This window comes from Clupea harengus, chromosome 12 (assembly GCF_900700415.2).
Source record: "Clupea harengus chromosome 12, Ch_v2.0.2, whole genome shotgun sequence".
NCBI classification, from domain to species: Eukaryota; Metazoa; Chordata; class Actinopteri; order Clupeiformes; family Clupeidae; genus Clupea; species Clupea harengus.
The window spans coordinates 3461209-3474549 of NC_045163.1; the positions used below are offsets into that span (position 1 = coordinate 3461209).

The following is a 13341-nucleotide window of genomic DNA, read 5'->3' on the forward strand; positions in this document are numbered from 1 at the left end:
ACATACCCACCGCAGTGGCGGGAGCAGCACAACTCATTCTAACACTTTGGGAGCTTAGCTCTGATGTCTTGATCTGTGGTGCTTTAGCCTGCTGCTAATCGTGTTTAAACAGTAATGCTCTTGCATAATGTCTGAATGTACATCGTTCCATCGTCACAGGTAAGCCTAGTTCAAGATCCTTGGGGTTGATGCCAAGTTTGTCAGACAGCCAGTGAGAGCATTGAAGGACTTTTAGCAGTTTGCTAATTTATCCAAAAACTATTAGATAGTAAACAACTTGAAAGACACTGAGAGACACTCTCTAGCTTCTTGTAACTCCTTTGCCATATGCCTTTGTTTCTTTCACGTCTGAAGGGGCCATCAAATGAACCAGGATTAAGGTAGATCTAAATAAAACCAGGAGATTAAGAAACATGACACCATCTTAATCCAGGTTGTTCCCCAGTGCAGCCTTACAGAGACGAGAGAAGGAAGGTGGCTGCATCCCGGAAGGCTTTTCACTGAGCTAGGAGAAGAACGCGAAACAAAGGAGTCCAAATTGCTCGAATTGAAGGAGTGTTTTGCTGTGAAGCAAGTTAGTGTGAAACTTTGGATTCACCAGGATGCAGTTGGGGTTTGGACTGTTGAATAACATTGAATCTGAGGATCTGTAGGGTGATCTGAAGACTTGGATTACCTTTGAGATGCCTTTGATTGTGAAGGAGAAGCTGAAAAGTCGGTTATTCCACTGACAGCTGACAGCTGGGCTACAAAAGGGTAAGATATTTATCTGAGTCATCTTGATGCCAGACACATTTAAGGACCAGCTATTGCTAGCTATGCCTGTTTTAAATACATGACGGTACACAGGGGCGGACTGGCCATCGGGGATACCGGGGGAATCCCCGGTGGGCCGACGAGGTTGGGATGGTCCAAAATCCCGGCCCACCCCCATCACCGACCGACCGACCGACCCTCTCACTGACACCGTCAGCACCTTCATCTACTTTCCATACTACTCAGAACACGTATAATTTCATCTTTTAATTATACAATACTAAACACTGACTGATTTTTATACTCCTCCTCGCGATCTGTATTCACACTCATGGTGCCTATTTTTCTGAAATGTGTTCTTACGGACTTCAGAAATTCAACGTAAGAAACGATCTCCACCTTATAAATGAACACCTGAAAATGGGTTCTTACACAGCCGAAGTGTTCTCAGCTGTGCGGATTGAGGATGAAGATTCTTAAATTAAACGCACCTGGATTTGCATACACGCCCCGCCAAGGCATCCAACCGTAGTGACGTGTGCAGTCAGCCCTTCTAACACAGAGCGGCCCGTGGGGCATCTGGTAGTTTTGAGGAATTGCATTTAAGAAAACTCTGGGCCATTTACTACTGTTATTTCGCGTGACAGTGACAGTGACAGTGATACAAGGTAAGTTGTGGCGTTGACTTGGCCAATGTTAGCTTGCTTTTCACAGATGAGGTAACGTTCACTACCAACTAGCCTAGCTAACGTTAGGTAGATAAATGTCCAAAATTGAGACCGTTATGATCTGGTAAAATAAGCAAGCTGGCGCTGTTGTCATCGTCGAGAATATCTATTTAACATGTTAGCTGTAGTCACTTGTTTACAATCGATGAGCAAGCTATCCATGGTGGTAGTTGTAAAGAGGGCAATCTTATCATTTCTAACCAGCTAGCTTGTTATGCTAAAATCACCGTGTTACACACAACACTAACATTATAAACAATGTTAATATGTTATCTAGATTAGATAGTGAGGTCATAATAACACATGAGTATACTGATATTGTTTTTTATTATCATGTGACTATAATGCACCTGGGCCAGCAGAGTTAGTTTAGGTTCTGTTTCTTAACTTATTGTTTTGTTATGCACCTTCAACACCCCTACACACACACAATCACACACCCAGCATGCAACACTACTGATACCACTGATGTTCACACCCCATCGTATGTTCTATTCTGTTCATTTCTACAATATAGTTCATAATAATTCTACCCTCTGATTCCAGTTTCTTTATTGTGTGGATATTCATTCCTTAAGGTTCTGTAGTTATACGTATAACCATCTGATACTAGCCCAGAGTTAAGCCTATTTATCTAGCAAACTATACCTACCTTGGAGTGTTACAATAGCCAGTATCATTTTATTCCATGTGTCCACCCAGGCAAATTGGTGGATCCAAATGTTATTAAAAAAAAACATATATGATGTAATTTCTTTGTAATAATCCAAAATAATGTTAAGTGTATGGGTATTTTTCCAAGTAGGCCACTGACTGGTCTATACGCGCGATGCATTGAGTGGGCAACGCGCCGTGTACTGAGTGGGCCGCGTGCCGTGTATTGAGTGGGCCGGTCTGACAGTAACTCCCGGGCCACTTTTTTCCCCCAGTCCGCCCCTGACGGTACAGAAGATGAGGACTACCTATGAGGAATAAAGACCTTGTCCATCAGCTAAATGCTTGTTGATCAGCCTCTTTGTTCTACCATTTATGCTGAATTGGGGAATTCTGCTAAAGAAAATGATAAATCTTCAAAGCAAATGATCACTGTTGCAGTATATTCTTACTTAAAGGGCATGCAAAGTATTTTGTGATTCGATGATATGTGATTTGATGACATGCATAATCTTTATCAGCAAAAGCAGTTACACATATTTGCATGATCAGCTACAACATGACTTAAAATGTGTTTCTTTGCTTGTAGGACCCTCTCATATCAGCACAGACTCTATTGTCTTTGGAACCGAACACTGCTGAAGTCATGGCACAGCTGGGAGCAGATGAAGACGTGCTCTGCCACTAGTTGCCATTAGTTGGTGTCTACCTGCTGCTCCTGTGTATCTTGTGTATAAGCCCAGAGCACTGTGATGCCTGTAGGCACCAATCAGGTGGTCCTGACTGGGCCCGTACCCCGCCACAGCCTCATGACCCTGTCCGAGTCAGAATGCGTACAGGATGAAGAAGAAGAGGGGGGGATGAAGAAGCATCTAACGCCTCTGGAGCGCCTGTCCATGAACATGTGCCATGATCAGAAGACCGTTAAGGAGTTACTGGTGGGCAGCAGGGTGGGCTTCTACCTGGTCCGTGGACAGATTGGCTACGGAAGCTTCTCCAAGGTCAAGCTAGCCTTCCATGCACTCACTAAAGGTAACAGAGTGACCACAATCGTTCTTTGACCAGTCTGTCACTTGCCACTAAAATAAGGAGCATTGTGGAGACCTGGAACACCACACATGTGTGACTACAGACACATAACTAAAGACAAGGCATCAAATATAGGATAAGGTTCTGCAATGTCCCTATTATTTTACCCATCAGTTGTTCTAATGACACATACGTATAATTTAGTGTGAGTGGATAGCTGGGCCACTTTGTGGGGGAAAACACGTGAATGAAAACTCTGTGTGAAGAAAAATCAACAATCAGTATAACCACCATGATAGTCATGGTGACAAACAACTAAAAATGATTTACACTATTGAAATTAATTAGATTATGTGCAATCTATATTTAAATATGTATCAAGTAAAGCATGTAGCAACATACTGATGTGTGAAATGTATTAAGAAGAACTGTATATCAGGGGAACTATCTGCACGCTGGCTGAATGCTCCCCACCGTCTCCCAGAAGCTATTCATTCTTCAGAATTGGAATCAGAATCAGAATCAGAATATAATTTTTTCTGGTGTGAAGGTACTACACATAACATAAAAACATAAAAACACAAAAAAGGTACTACACAAAAGAAAAGTACTACACATAAGAACCAAAAAACACAATATATACGATACAAATATATAAACAATGAATATAAAAAAGTAACGTGGAGAGTAGAGTGCAAAATGCAAAACAGGTGCAATGTAATGTGTGTTAATGTAACACAGACTTGGTTACCCTGAAACCATCCTGAAACCATCCTGTTTCTCTCACATGGGTTACTCTCTAGTATGCCAGGAGCTATCTGTTGGGCCTCTGCCTTGAAGGCAGATGCAGGTGGAAGACCAAATATGACATGAATATTTCCGGGCCCAATGGATCCTCCAATTAAAAAATGACACATAGCCTATGGGGAAGGGTCAAGGAAGATGTAGTAAGACAAGAGGGGTTCATCAGGTATATAAAAAGGGACTGCAAAGCTCTGTATTTTTTAGTTTTGCTCCATACTCTGACTTCTGAAGTTTTTTTAAAAGGTTTTTTCTGAATGCCAAGTTTTATGACGAGCACAGATAATAGATAATGTGTTCGTCTAAAAAATGCTTGCCAAGTTGATTGTGCCAGCCTTGCCTCTTAGAAACTCCTCTGACGAACATGCGGATTAAAGTACGCAATTGAAAGGAACCAAATCAGTACCCTCTGCTATGCCAAGTACAGAAAAGAAGGAAGGTTCTGGCAAGCACACACTGAAAGGACAAGTAGATGGGCTTGGCAAAGTGAACTCGCCCTTAGAAATGAGAAAGATTAACCCAACACTGTATTGACCCCAACTTACTTGCATTCTTTCATCAGACAAGGTTGCCATCAAGGTCCTTGATAAGACACGTCTGGACGCGCAGTCTCAGCGCATGCTGTCCAGGGAAATCTCAAGCATGGAGGCCCTGCAGCACCCGAATGTGGTGCGACTGTACGAGGTGGTGGAGACACCCAGCCGGATGTATTTGGTGCTGGAGTATGCCGGGGGTGGTGACCTCCATACTAGAATCACAGAGGGGAAACTCTCAGATGCTGTCAGCAAGATTGTCTTTGCCCAGATCCTGTCTGCCATCAAACACCTGGTTAGTATCCTTCCCTTTTCATGCTTGGCATAATCACAAGTGTGTACAACGGTTTAGCATGGAGATGGAATGGAATGTGCTAACTAGGGATATACATCTGTAAATTAAAATAAAAGGACACTTATGTTTAGGTTTATTTTAACTTCATCTTACTTTAGTGTTGTATTAATACTTCCTTCTGTGCTTCCAGCATGACAATAATGTCATCCATCGAGATCTGAAGGCTGAGAATGTGCTCTTCACCTGTGATGCCTGTATCAAAGTGGCCGACTTTGGCTTCAGCACCAGGGTCAAGAACCGGAGCGACATCTTGGACACCTTCTGTGGCTCGCCCCCCTACGCTGCCCCCGAGCTCTTCCGCGATGATAACTATGTGGGGCCGCCGGTGGACATCTGGGCCATGGGGGTCCTCCTCTTCTTCATGGTGACGGGGACCATGCCCTTCCGGGCCGACACCATCAACAAGCTGCGCTGCTGCATCCTGGAGGGCACCTACAGCATCCCCACCTGGGTGTCGGCGCAGTGCCAGCGCCTGATCCGGGGAATCTTGCGCCAGGAGCCCGCCGAGCGCTGCGCCCTGGACCAGATGCTGGGCTGTGAGTGGCTGCTGCCGGTGGAGATGTCCCGGCCCCACCCCCCCCTCCAGCTCAATCCCATTTACCTGGTGGAGGCGGACCCTGGGGATCTGTCGGAAGAGGAGGAGGAAGTGAAAGGGCATCTGGAAGAGCTGGGCATCACCATGGACCGCATCGACAACAACCAGGGCAAAGGGAGCCGAAGTGCTATCACTGGCGTCTACCGCATCCTGCTTCACCGTGCCCAGAGGAGTCGCGGAGCGGAAAGTCTACCCATCATATGTGGTGTGGTTAAAGACCCGAAAAAGGACAGCCTCCGTACTTACAGGGGTCTTCGGCACACATCTAAGTTTTGTGCCATTGCATGAAAGACCTTAATAGATTGACCCAAATAATCCTACAACTTTTGTGGATCAAAGGTACATTGCTTACTGTGTTGTAACAGAGCGTTCATTTCTGTGAATAATGAATGCAAATGCACCCACTGAAAGGATATGGGACACCTCTTTTTTAAATAAATATATGCAGAATGTATTGTATCAAACACTGCCGCACATCACAATGGTAAGTTTCGGGTAAAATAATAGTTTGCTTAGAATTTATTGATGATTTTTACAAACAAAAATAATATGCTGCTATGATATTAACGTGATGTGAGACAGTCAGAAAATAAGGAAATGTATTTATCTTGATGGTGCATGGAGCTCTTATAGCCTTATCATAATGAAGGCAATTATTTTGTATTTTTGTAAATAAATAAACCTTTTGGAAGTCTGATGTGTTTTGTAACATTTCGAACTTTACGATCACAAAACTGTCTGTGTAGCCATGCTTCCAAGAAGATCTATAGCTCCGGGGTAAACAAAGCAGCAGCTGACGGTGCACCATATGACAGCAACCCCCCTAGAGCCCCCGTCACCTCCCATCTGCAGATCGTGGCAGATGGAGCAGCGTCGCTACGCAGACATCTGCTGGCCTTTACAATAGCTCCCTTGTGTGGGCCTCCCGATATGATGGTGCAGAGCTCACCCATTGTACTCACACCATACACCTGCAGATCAGCAGGCAGCTGACAGCCTTTGCCGCCTCCTATGCAAATTTGATTCAGCATTAAAACTTTAACCACCCCCTTCTTTTTTTTTTGCGCTGCCCCCTCCCCAACTAGCTACTATTTTTTACGCTATAGCCTGGAAAGTGTGCATGTTTGTAAACTCTTGTATGAGTGAAAGACATGTTTTAAAGAACAATTGTAACAAGACAACAGGCACACGATTAATTTAGTTCATTTAGTTTATTCATATTTCAAATTAACAAATTAGTAAACATGTTTCGTTAAAAAATCTAAAGTGAAACCTTTAGAGATTGAAGACAATTCTGGAAAGTGAGAAACATTCTTGCAGAGCACAGAGAAGTATCCTGTGACTCTGCTAAGCTTGATTTTTAAAAATGAGCGAGATGTTGAGTCCATTTTTTAAAAAGCATGCTTCATTCGACGACCACTTCGTCCTCTGCGTGTACCAACGCATGCGATATTTGCTCTGTGACAAGCCAACAGATGCAAAACTCGCTTCTCCTTTCTCTCCAAACCTCATCCGCACAAAGAATGAGGGCCATTGTGTCGCTCTCGTGGCATGCCTGCCCCTGGTTCACATAAAGAATCAGGGTCAACTTGGCATGGACGGGACGAGGAACGACGATAACCGCGAGGGCCACTCGGGCATAACCTCGCGGTGCCTGGACTGAGAACCTCCTCAGGAGCATCCAGGGTTGCAGGAAAATTGTATCATCCTATCAAGTAGAATGAGTTTCCCTTAAGGTAAACAGCATCTCGAGCAGAGAAGACTAAAGGCCCAGATCAACGCTCGAGAGTGATCTCTGGAACCCACTCGTTCATTCTGCGGCTTTCTTCGCAGAACAGGTGCAGCTTCTCAAGGGCTGGATCCTGCCACGAACCTTCAGCAGGGTTCTGTTTAAAAGATAAAACATAGAGACATTAGCCACTACCCCACGATACATTCCATAATATTTTTTTTCATAAATATCTGAGAAGGCCGATTTAGTTAGACTCGTACATACCGTGATAAGGACGCAGTGAGCATCAAGTTGTCCGGATTTATCGTCAACAATCTCAGCGAGACGCTGCATGTCGTTGACTCTCACAATGCTGATATCATTGTCGAAACAGAAAGCCTGGATAAGGGTGAAATGAATCTGAAGAGCGATGTCAGACTCAAACTCCTCGTCAAAAGCCAGCACGCAGAAAGATACGCTGTCAAGATCACTGCAAAGAAAGAAGAAGAGCAAAGTTAGTCATTTTGTTTACATGCAGATCCAAAGAGTGTTTAATTCTCTGACTTCAGTTTAGCTGAAAGTATAATTCACGGAGGCTGTACTTACAGATTCATGACTTTAGCAGATTCGTAGACGCCGATGGTCAGGCAGTCGTTGGCTTTGGCAGTCTCCAGCACTTCTTCCAGTGCTTTGCCGGTGCACGGGGCTCTCTCGGTGGGCTTCTGAACGATAACTTCCTCAAGAGTCATGATGGCAAAGGTAATTCCGCAAGTAGTGAGTATACGAAGGAACAGATGAGAATCCCTGAGATCAGAGTGAAGATGGAAAGGACTGAGCACACTATATATACTATGAGGCTCGTGGGTCTGGTGAATAGTCCCTCTTCTGATTGGCTGACCTGAATAGTGCATTGGTATGCTAATGTTATTGTCGCACCTCGGCTCGTGGCAGATTGATGAGGGTCGTAATGCCATATATTTTCTTTGCCAGCTTTGCATAATTCTGCAGGAAAATATTAGTTTCAACCAGTGGTATCTCCTTACACCAACAACGTTTTTTTGTGGTTTTAAACTACTGTAAAGGTTTGTGTTTTTAAAAGTTGTGACATTTTGTGTACACTGGCTCTGTTAAGCATGGGTGTATACCACATACATCCAATTGTGGTGTGTTTTGGGTTGTCCACACGAGCTTTTAAAGTGTGTGCTTTCTACCATGTGTGCTTTCTACCAAACATGTGCAAAATGTGCAAACATGGAACCATGTGCATTGCACGTCCTATAAGCAAAGTTGAAAAAAGTGAAAGGTAACTATAACATGCAGCTAAATATGGTGAAAGTGAGTATGCATTAAAAAACCCATCCCCCCTTCGTAGGGGACAGGTGGAGTGTGGCCATCTGTGGAGGCAGGCTGAACGGCCCTATTGTGAGTTCAGAAACTTCTATTATTACGGGTCCTATACAAATGCAAATGAGAAGCGCGTGCCATGACGCCCTGTCGCACAATCTGCGCTGCAAGCCACTGACCACGTGACCGCCAGCAGCCCTGCAAAATCTGTGCTACTGGCCTATTTTATTAATTGTCTTCGTTTGTCCTGTGCATCTGATTAGGCCTGCAAGTGTGTAACGTTGCATATCATGCGCAACATTGGCGCCATCAGAATTGTACGCGTTTGGAAAACGGGTCAAAATAACACTGAGAGGAACCAGAATGCGAGCCAGTCTGATTCATTTGTAACGCGAGTTATCAAACATGGTTCACTACATGCATATGGTCGTCTTTTAAATATTATTGTTATTCAAGTCCGGTCAGAAAGTGTAGTTTTGCAAACTTAATGTTACTTAAGCATTGTGTCAACTATTGCGAGTAATTCTAGGCAGTGCACCGATAACAGGTTGACGGTGACTGATTCAGGCTTATTGTTACTTCTGTGAGCCGAGCAGATGGACAAGTCTCGCAATAGGCATACCCCCATTCACCCCTCGCGACCCTGCAGCATGCATCGCTATTGTTCGCGCGTCTTTACATTCGTTGGCCAGAACAGTCTGTTGTCTCTCAATGGGCTTGATTCTAATTTTGCCCGGTGCAGTCTACAAACGTTTAGTTTTCAAACCATTTTTACGCAAAAGTTCGTGTCATTATTAAAAACTGCAAACGTTTATTGCAGCTTGCAATGTGGAATATCTGCGCGTTAAATACTACATTTACATAAAACGACAGCACTGATTATGTTTTCCAATGTTCCTGAATAATTTGTTGAGAAGAAAAGTTACGTGTAACGCAAAATGCGATGAAATTAACTCAGTTTTTAGTTTTTTGTAGATATTCGTATCATTTCTAAACATGTGCAGAAGTTTCATTAGCTTTCCAGTGCCTACAAAACTTATTAACATAGTCAACCGGCGTAAAGAATGAGACGCGTGCAGTCCGGTGGCCGTGCATTGTTCTGCAGTCACATCTGCAACTCAGGGGGCCCCCTCGCGCCCCTACCCACCCCATCCTCCCTATCGCCGGGGCAAGTGACAGGTGTTCCGAAGTACACACCCTCTGGCCGAGTGTAGGCCTATGTGCTAGCCTATAACATGAAATATCGCTGTAATATCTTCCTTTGTGAGGATGCAGATAGTTTCTTCTGACTATGTACTCACATTTTAGACTTTAGTTTTATTATGAGGAGTTAAGGCTGTTCTGTTGTATTTCTGCCTTTCTCTTCTTTACCATAACAGAAATAAATTATAATCCTGCGTAATACTAATGTACCAAAATTATTTACTCAATTGCGCACCAAACTCTTACGTTTTCAGCAAAAGACATTCCCGGTTGGGCGATTCGATTGCATTAGACGCTTAACCAGCAGGTGCAGATAATCATCTTGAGTTGGATACACACAAGTTTGCTTCAGTGACCCCTCACCAACCCCCAAGGACAGATGGGGCCTGTTACCATGGAGAAATAGCGAGCGTCTCCAGATGCCACGCGCCGCAAGTCACTCCTCTAAATCCACCTATGCAAAGATAGGCGCGTGTCATACAACCCCCATACATGAATTGGCATGGCTCTTTTAATTAGGTGTTTCTATCATCGAACCTCCAAGCTCTGAATGTTATATATGGTATTTCCACCCCACAGATAGATATAGAGATAATTGTGCAGATCTACAAGTCTGTCAATCTAAAGATCACAGTTGTATAGGTCAATTTAGTTACTTAAAACACATAACAGAAATAATCTAAACAGCTAAATTCAACTATACACGGCCTGGATATATTTATATGTGGTTTCATAATACAGTTTCGACTTTGGGTAGTTATGGGCAGGACAGTGCAAGTTTATCTAAATTAATTGAACCAACTTGTAATGAAATCTGAATCGTTTTTTAATCTGCCAGTTTGCGTTTATTTTAATGCCCTTCTTTATTTTTTGGCTAAATTGTGCTTCGGTTTTGATCTATTCATCAACTATTCTTTTAGAAGTCTTGAGTGTGTGTAGGCACGCGCCGGAGAAGGGGGGTCTGTATTATCTTCGGACAGCCAATCACAAAGAGCAGTGTAAACGCGTGCCGGTGGCTGACTATAAATACTGTCCACGTTCCACGAAGGAGTCAAACTCTTTTCGACACAGTTCGAACACAACCACCCCACACTTCTCGCTCGCTTCGGAATTACTAAACTTCAAGATGAATACTGGCAAAACTTTGAAGGAGGCTCTTCAGAATGCCCAGGCTGACGGTCGCGTTACCGTTGGAGTCTACGAGTGCGCAAAAATAATGACAGAGTAAGTAACTTTTTAGGGATATTGTTCAAATCTTGGTTCTCCATATAACAGGCAACGACATTTGTTTCTGTTGTGTTTCAATGATATAAACTAATGATTGCGTTCTTTCTTGTTTCAACAGAGACCCAGACAGTGTGTCTTTCTGCGTGCTGGCAACTGATGCCTTCGAATGTGACATAGCTCTTCAGATTCACTTCACCCTTATCCAGGCTTACTGCTTTGACAATGACATCAGCATTGTGAGAGTCAACGACATGCAGCGCATCTCAAAGATTGTTGGGGACAAATCTCAGCATCTTGAGGATGCTCACTGTGTTCTCATCACGGTATGTTATAGATCAACTCAACCTTTAAACTGATCAACTTTATTCAGACTTTGACAAACAGTGACACCCTTGCAATGGCATTAATGTTTCATTTCTTTCCTTCTCAACAGAACCCTGCTGAAGGTTTGTGGGAAGATCCAGCCCTTGAGAAGCTGCACCTGTTCTGCGAAGAAAGCCGCAGCCTGAACGAGTGGGTTCCAGAGATCACTCTTCCTGAGCGTTGATCTGGGCCTTTGGTCTTCTCTGCTCAACATGCTGTTTACCTGAAGGAATACCCATCCTACTTGATAGGATGATACAATTTTCCTGCAACCCTGGATGCTCCTGAGGAGGTTCTCAGTCCAGGCACCGCGAGGTTATGCCCGAGTGGCCCTCGCGGTTATTGTCGTTCCTCGTCCCGTCCATGCCAAGTTGACCCTGATTCTTTATGTGAACCAGGGGCAGGCATGCCACGAGAGCGACACAATGACCCTCATTCTTTGTGCGGATGAGGTTTGGAGAGGAAGGAGTTTTTGCGTCTGTTGGCTTGTCACAGAGCAAATATCACTTGCGTTGGTACACGCAGAGGACGAAGTGGTCGTCGAATGAAGCATGCTTTTAAAAAAATGGACTTAACATCATACTCATTTTTTTAAATAAGCACTGCAGAGCCAGGGTGTATACTCTCTGTGCTCTGCAAAAAATGTTTCTCACTTTCCAGAATTGTCATTAATCTCTAAAGGTTTCACTTTAGAAATTGTTGTTGTTGTTATTATTATTGTCTACTATTATTTGTATTGTTGTAGTACAAAAGAAAAAAAAGAATAAATAAAGAAAAGTAGAGTGTATTCCACCTTGTGAAAGTTGTATTTCTACTGAGTGAAAAAATGGCTGACATTTGCAGTCAGGAGTCACAGTTGCAGAAGAAGTGAGACTCCGAGCCGAGCTCAAGTGGCCAAATGACCTTCCAACAGACCCTCACGTCCACTGTGCTGCTACTTTATGGGTAGCATTACGCATCAACACAACAAGAACACTAGATTCAAACTGTTAGCCCACTACTGTCATGCCCACCACTGTCCAGCCCATATATATATATATATATATACACAGTGAGATTTGGGGAAAACATACAAAGAGAACCAGAAAACTGGATTTAAACTGGTACAATACATAACAGAAATAAGATAAAAAGTTACACTATACACGTCCTGGTAAATAGTTGATCTTAATTTATACAATCCCTTTGCTGCCAAGCCCATATTTTGTCACTTGAAACAAGCCAAGTTAACTTCAGTGTTGTCTCTCAAGGAAATAACCTTCAGAAAATGACCCTATTAGCGATATGCTATGTTTTAGATAAGTGTTTAGTGCAGTCAGGTTTTAGTGAAAGCAACACAACCAGAACACTAGATTTCAACTCTGTCAGTCCACTACTTTCAGACCCATATTCCTTCTACTCAAAACAGGCCAGGCTAGATTTAGTATTGTCTTTAAATAATCATCAAAACATTACAAATGCAGTTCTGAACCTGTTATACCATTTCTTTGGATATAGAGGCTGGTGAAGTGAGATTTGGTGAAAGTGTTTGTTGGTTCCTGTGCTGGCATACCACAGTCCCGGTCCAGCCCCTAGCCCCCACCCCTCACCCTAAATGCACCCAAGTGACATCTGGAGATCAAAGACCCACTCTGATTGGCTAAGAAGATAAAAGGTGTCTTTCCTGAATACACCAGACCAGCTCTGTGATTGGTTACCCACAAGAGAGGCTGTTGCCAGGCCAAAACCACGTGAATCTCAATGTTTTGGTCATGTGGGACAACACTAGTGTGGTATACTCTGCTCATTCATGTTATAATAAATGATGGAAACCTTGGAACCTTGAAACTGTTCAATGTGCTTCACTTGTGTAATCAGGGCACATCAGAGCTCATTATCAGTGACATCACAATCATTTGTAACCCCTTTTTCAATAATTGTTTGCACTTCAGTAAAGAAACTAAACTTGATTTGAGTTTATGTTTCATTTTCTAACCAAAGATCACTAACAATGAAAAAAAGAAAACATACTGAGTTAGACCCCACTGTTTCCTAAAGAATTG

The 13341-nt window shown here is 43.3% G+C and overlaps 3 protein-coding genes across 5 annotated transcripts; 2 read left to right on the top strand and 1 right to left on the bottom strand.

Annotated features, from left to right (window-relative positions):
• The first annotated feature begins 290 nt into the window (after positions 1-290).
• nim1kb (NIM1 serine/threonine protein kinase) lies at positions 291-6148 on the top strand. Of its 2 annotated transcripts, none has more exons than XM_012841132.2 (4): positions 291-756; positions 2728-3170; positions 4531-4796; positions 4987-6148. In XM_012841132.2, exons 2-4 carry the CDS (start codon positions 2891-2893, stop codon positions 5737-5739), a joined length of 1299 nt encoding a protein of 432 aa, XP_012696586.2. In that variant the 5' UTR covers positions 291-756; positions 2728-2890; the 3' UTR covers positions 5740-6148. The 2 variants fall into 2 exon arrangements, with proteins under 2 accessions (XP_012696586.2, XP_031434097.1); XM_031578237.1 differs by lacking the exon at positions 291-756 and adding an exon at positions 1385-1424.
• Positions 6149-6647: 499 nt separating this feature from the next.
• On the bottom strand, positions 6648-8021 carry gadd45gb.1 (growth arrest and DNA-damage-inducible, gamma b, tandem duplicate 1). Of its 2 annotated transcripts, XM_012842308.3 has the most exons (3): positions 7769-7998; positions 7448-7652; positions 6648-7337 (listed from the first exon to the last, which is right to left on the bottom strand). In XM_012842308.3, the coding sequence occupies exons 1-3, from the start codon at positions 7909-7911 to the stop codon at positions 7227-7229; spliced, it is 459 nt and encodes a 152-aa protein (XP_012697762.1). In that variant the 5' UTR covers positions 7912-7998; the 3' UTR covers positions 6648-7226. The 2 variants fall into 2 exon arrangements, with proteins under 2 accessions (XP_012697762.1, XP_031434098.1); XM_031578238.2 differs by having other exon boundaries at positions 6648-7652; positions 7769-8021.
• A 1979-nt stretch (positions 8022-10000) lies between these two features.
• LOC105888854 (growth arrest and DNA damage-inducible protein GADD45 alpha-like) lies at positions 10001-12319 on the top strand. Its single transcript, XM_031577772.2, has 2 exons — positions 10001-10933; positions 11055-12319. The coding sequence occupies exons 1-2, from the start codon at positions 10563-10565 to the stop codon at positions 11290-11292; spliced, it is 609 nt and encodes a 202-aa protein (XP_031433632.2). The 5' UTR covers positions 10001-10562; the 3' UTR covers positions 11293-12319.
• Positions 12320-13341: the final 1022 nt, after the last annotated feature.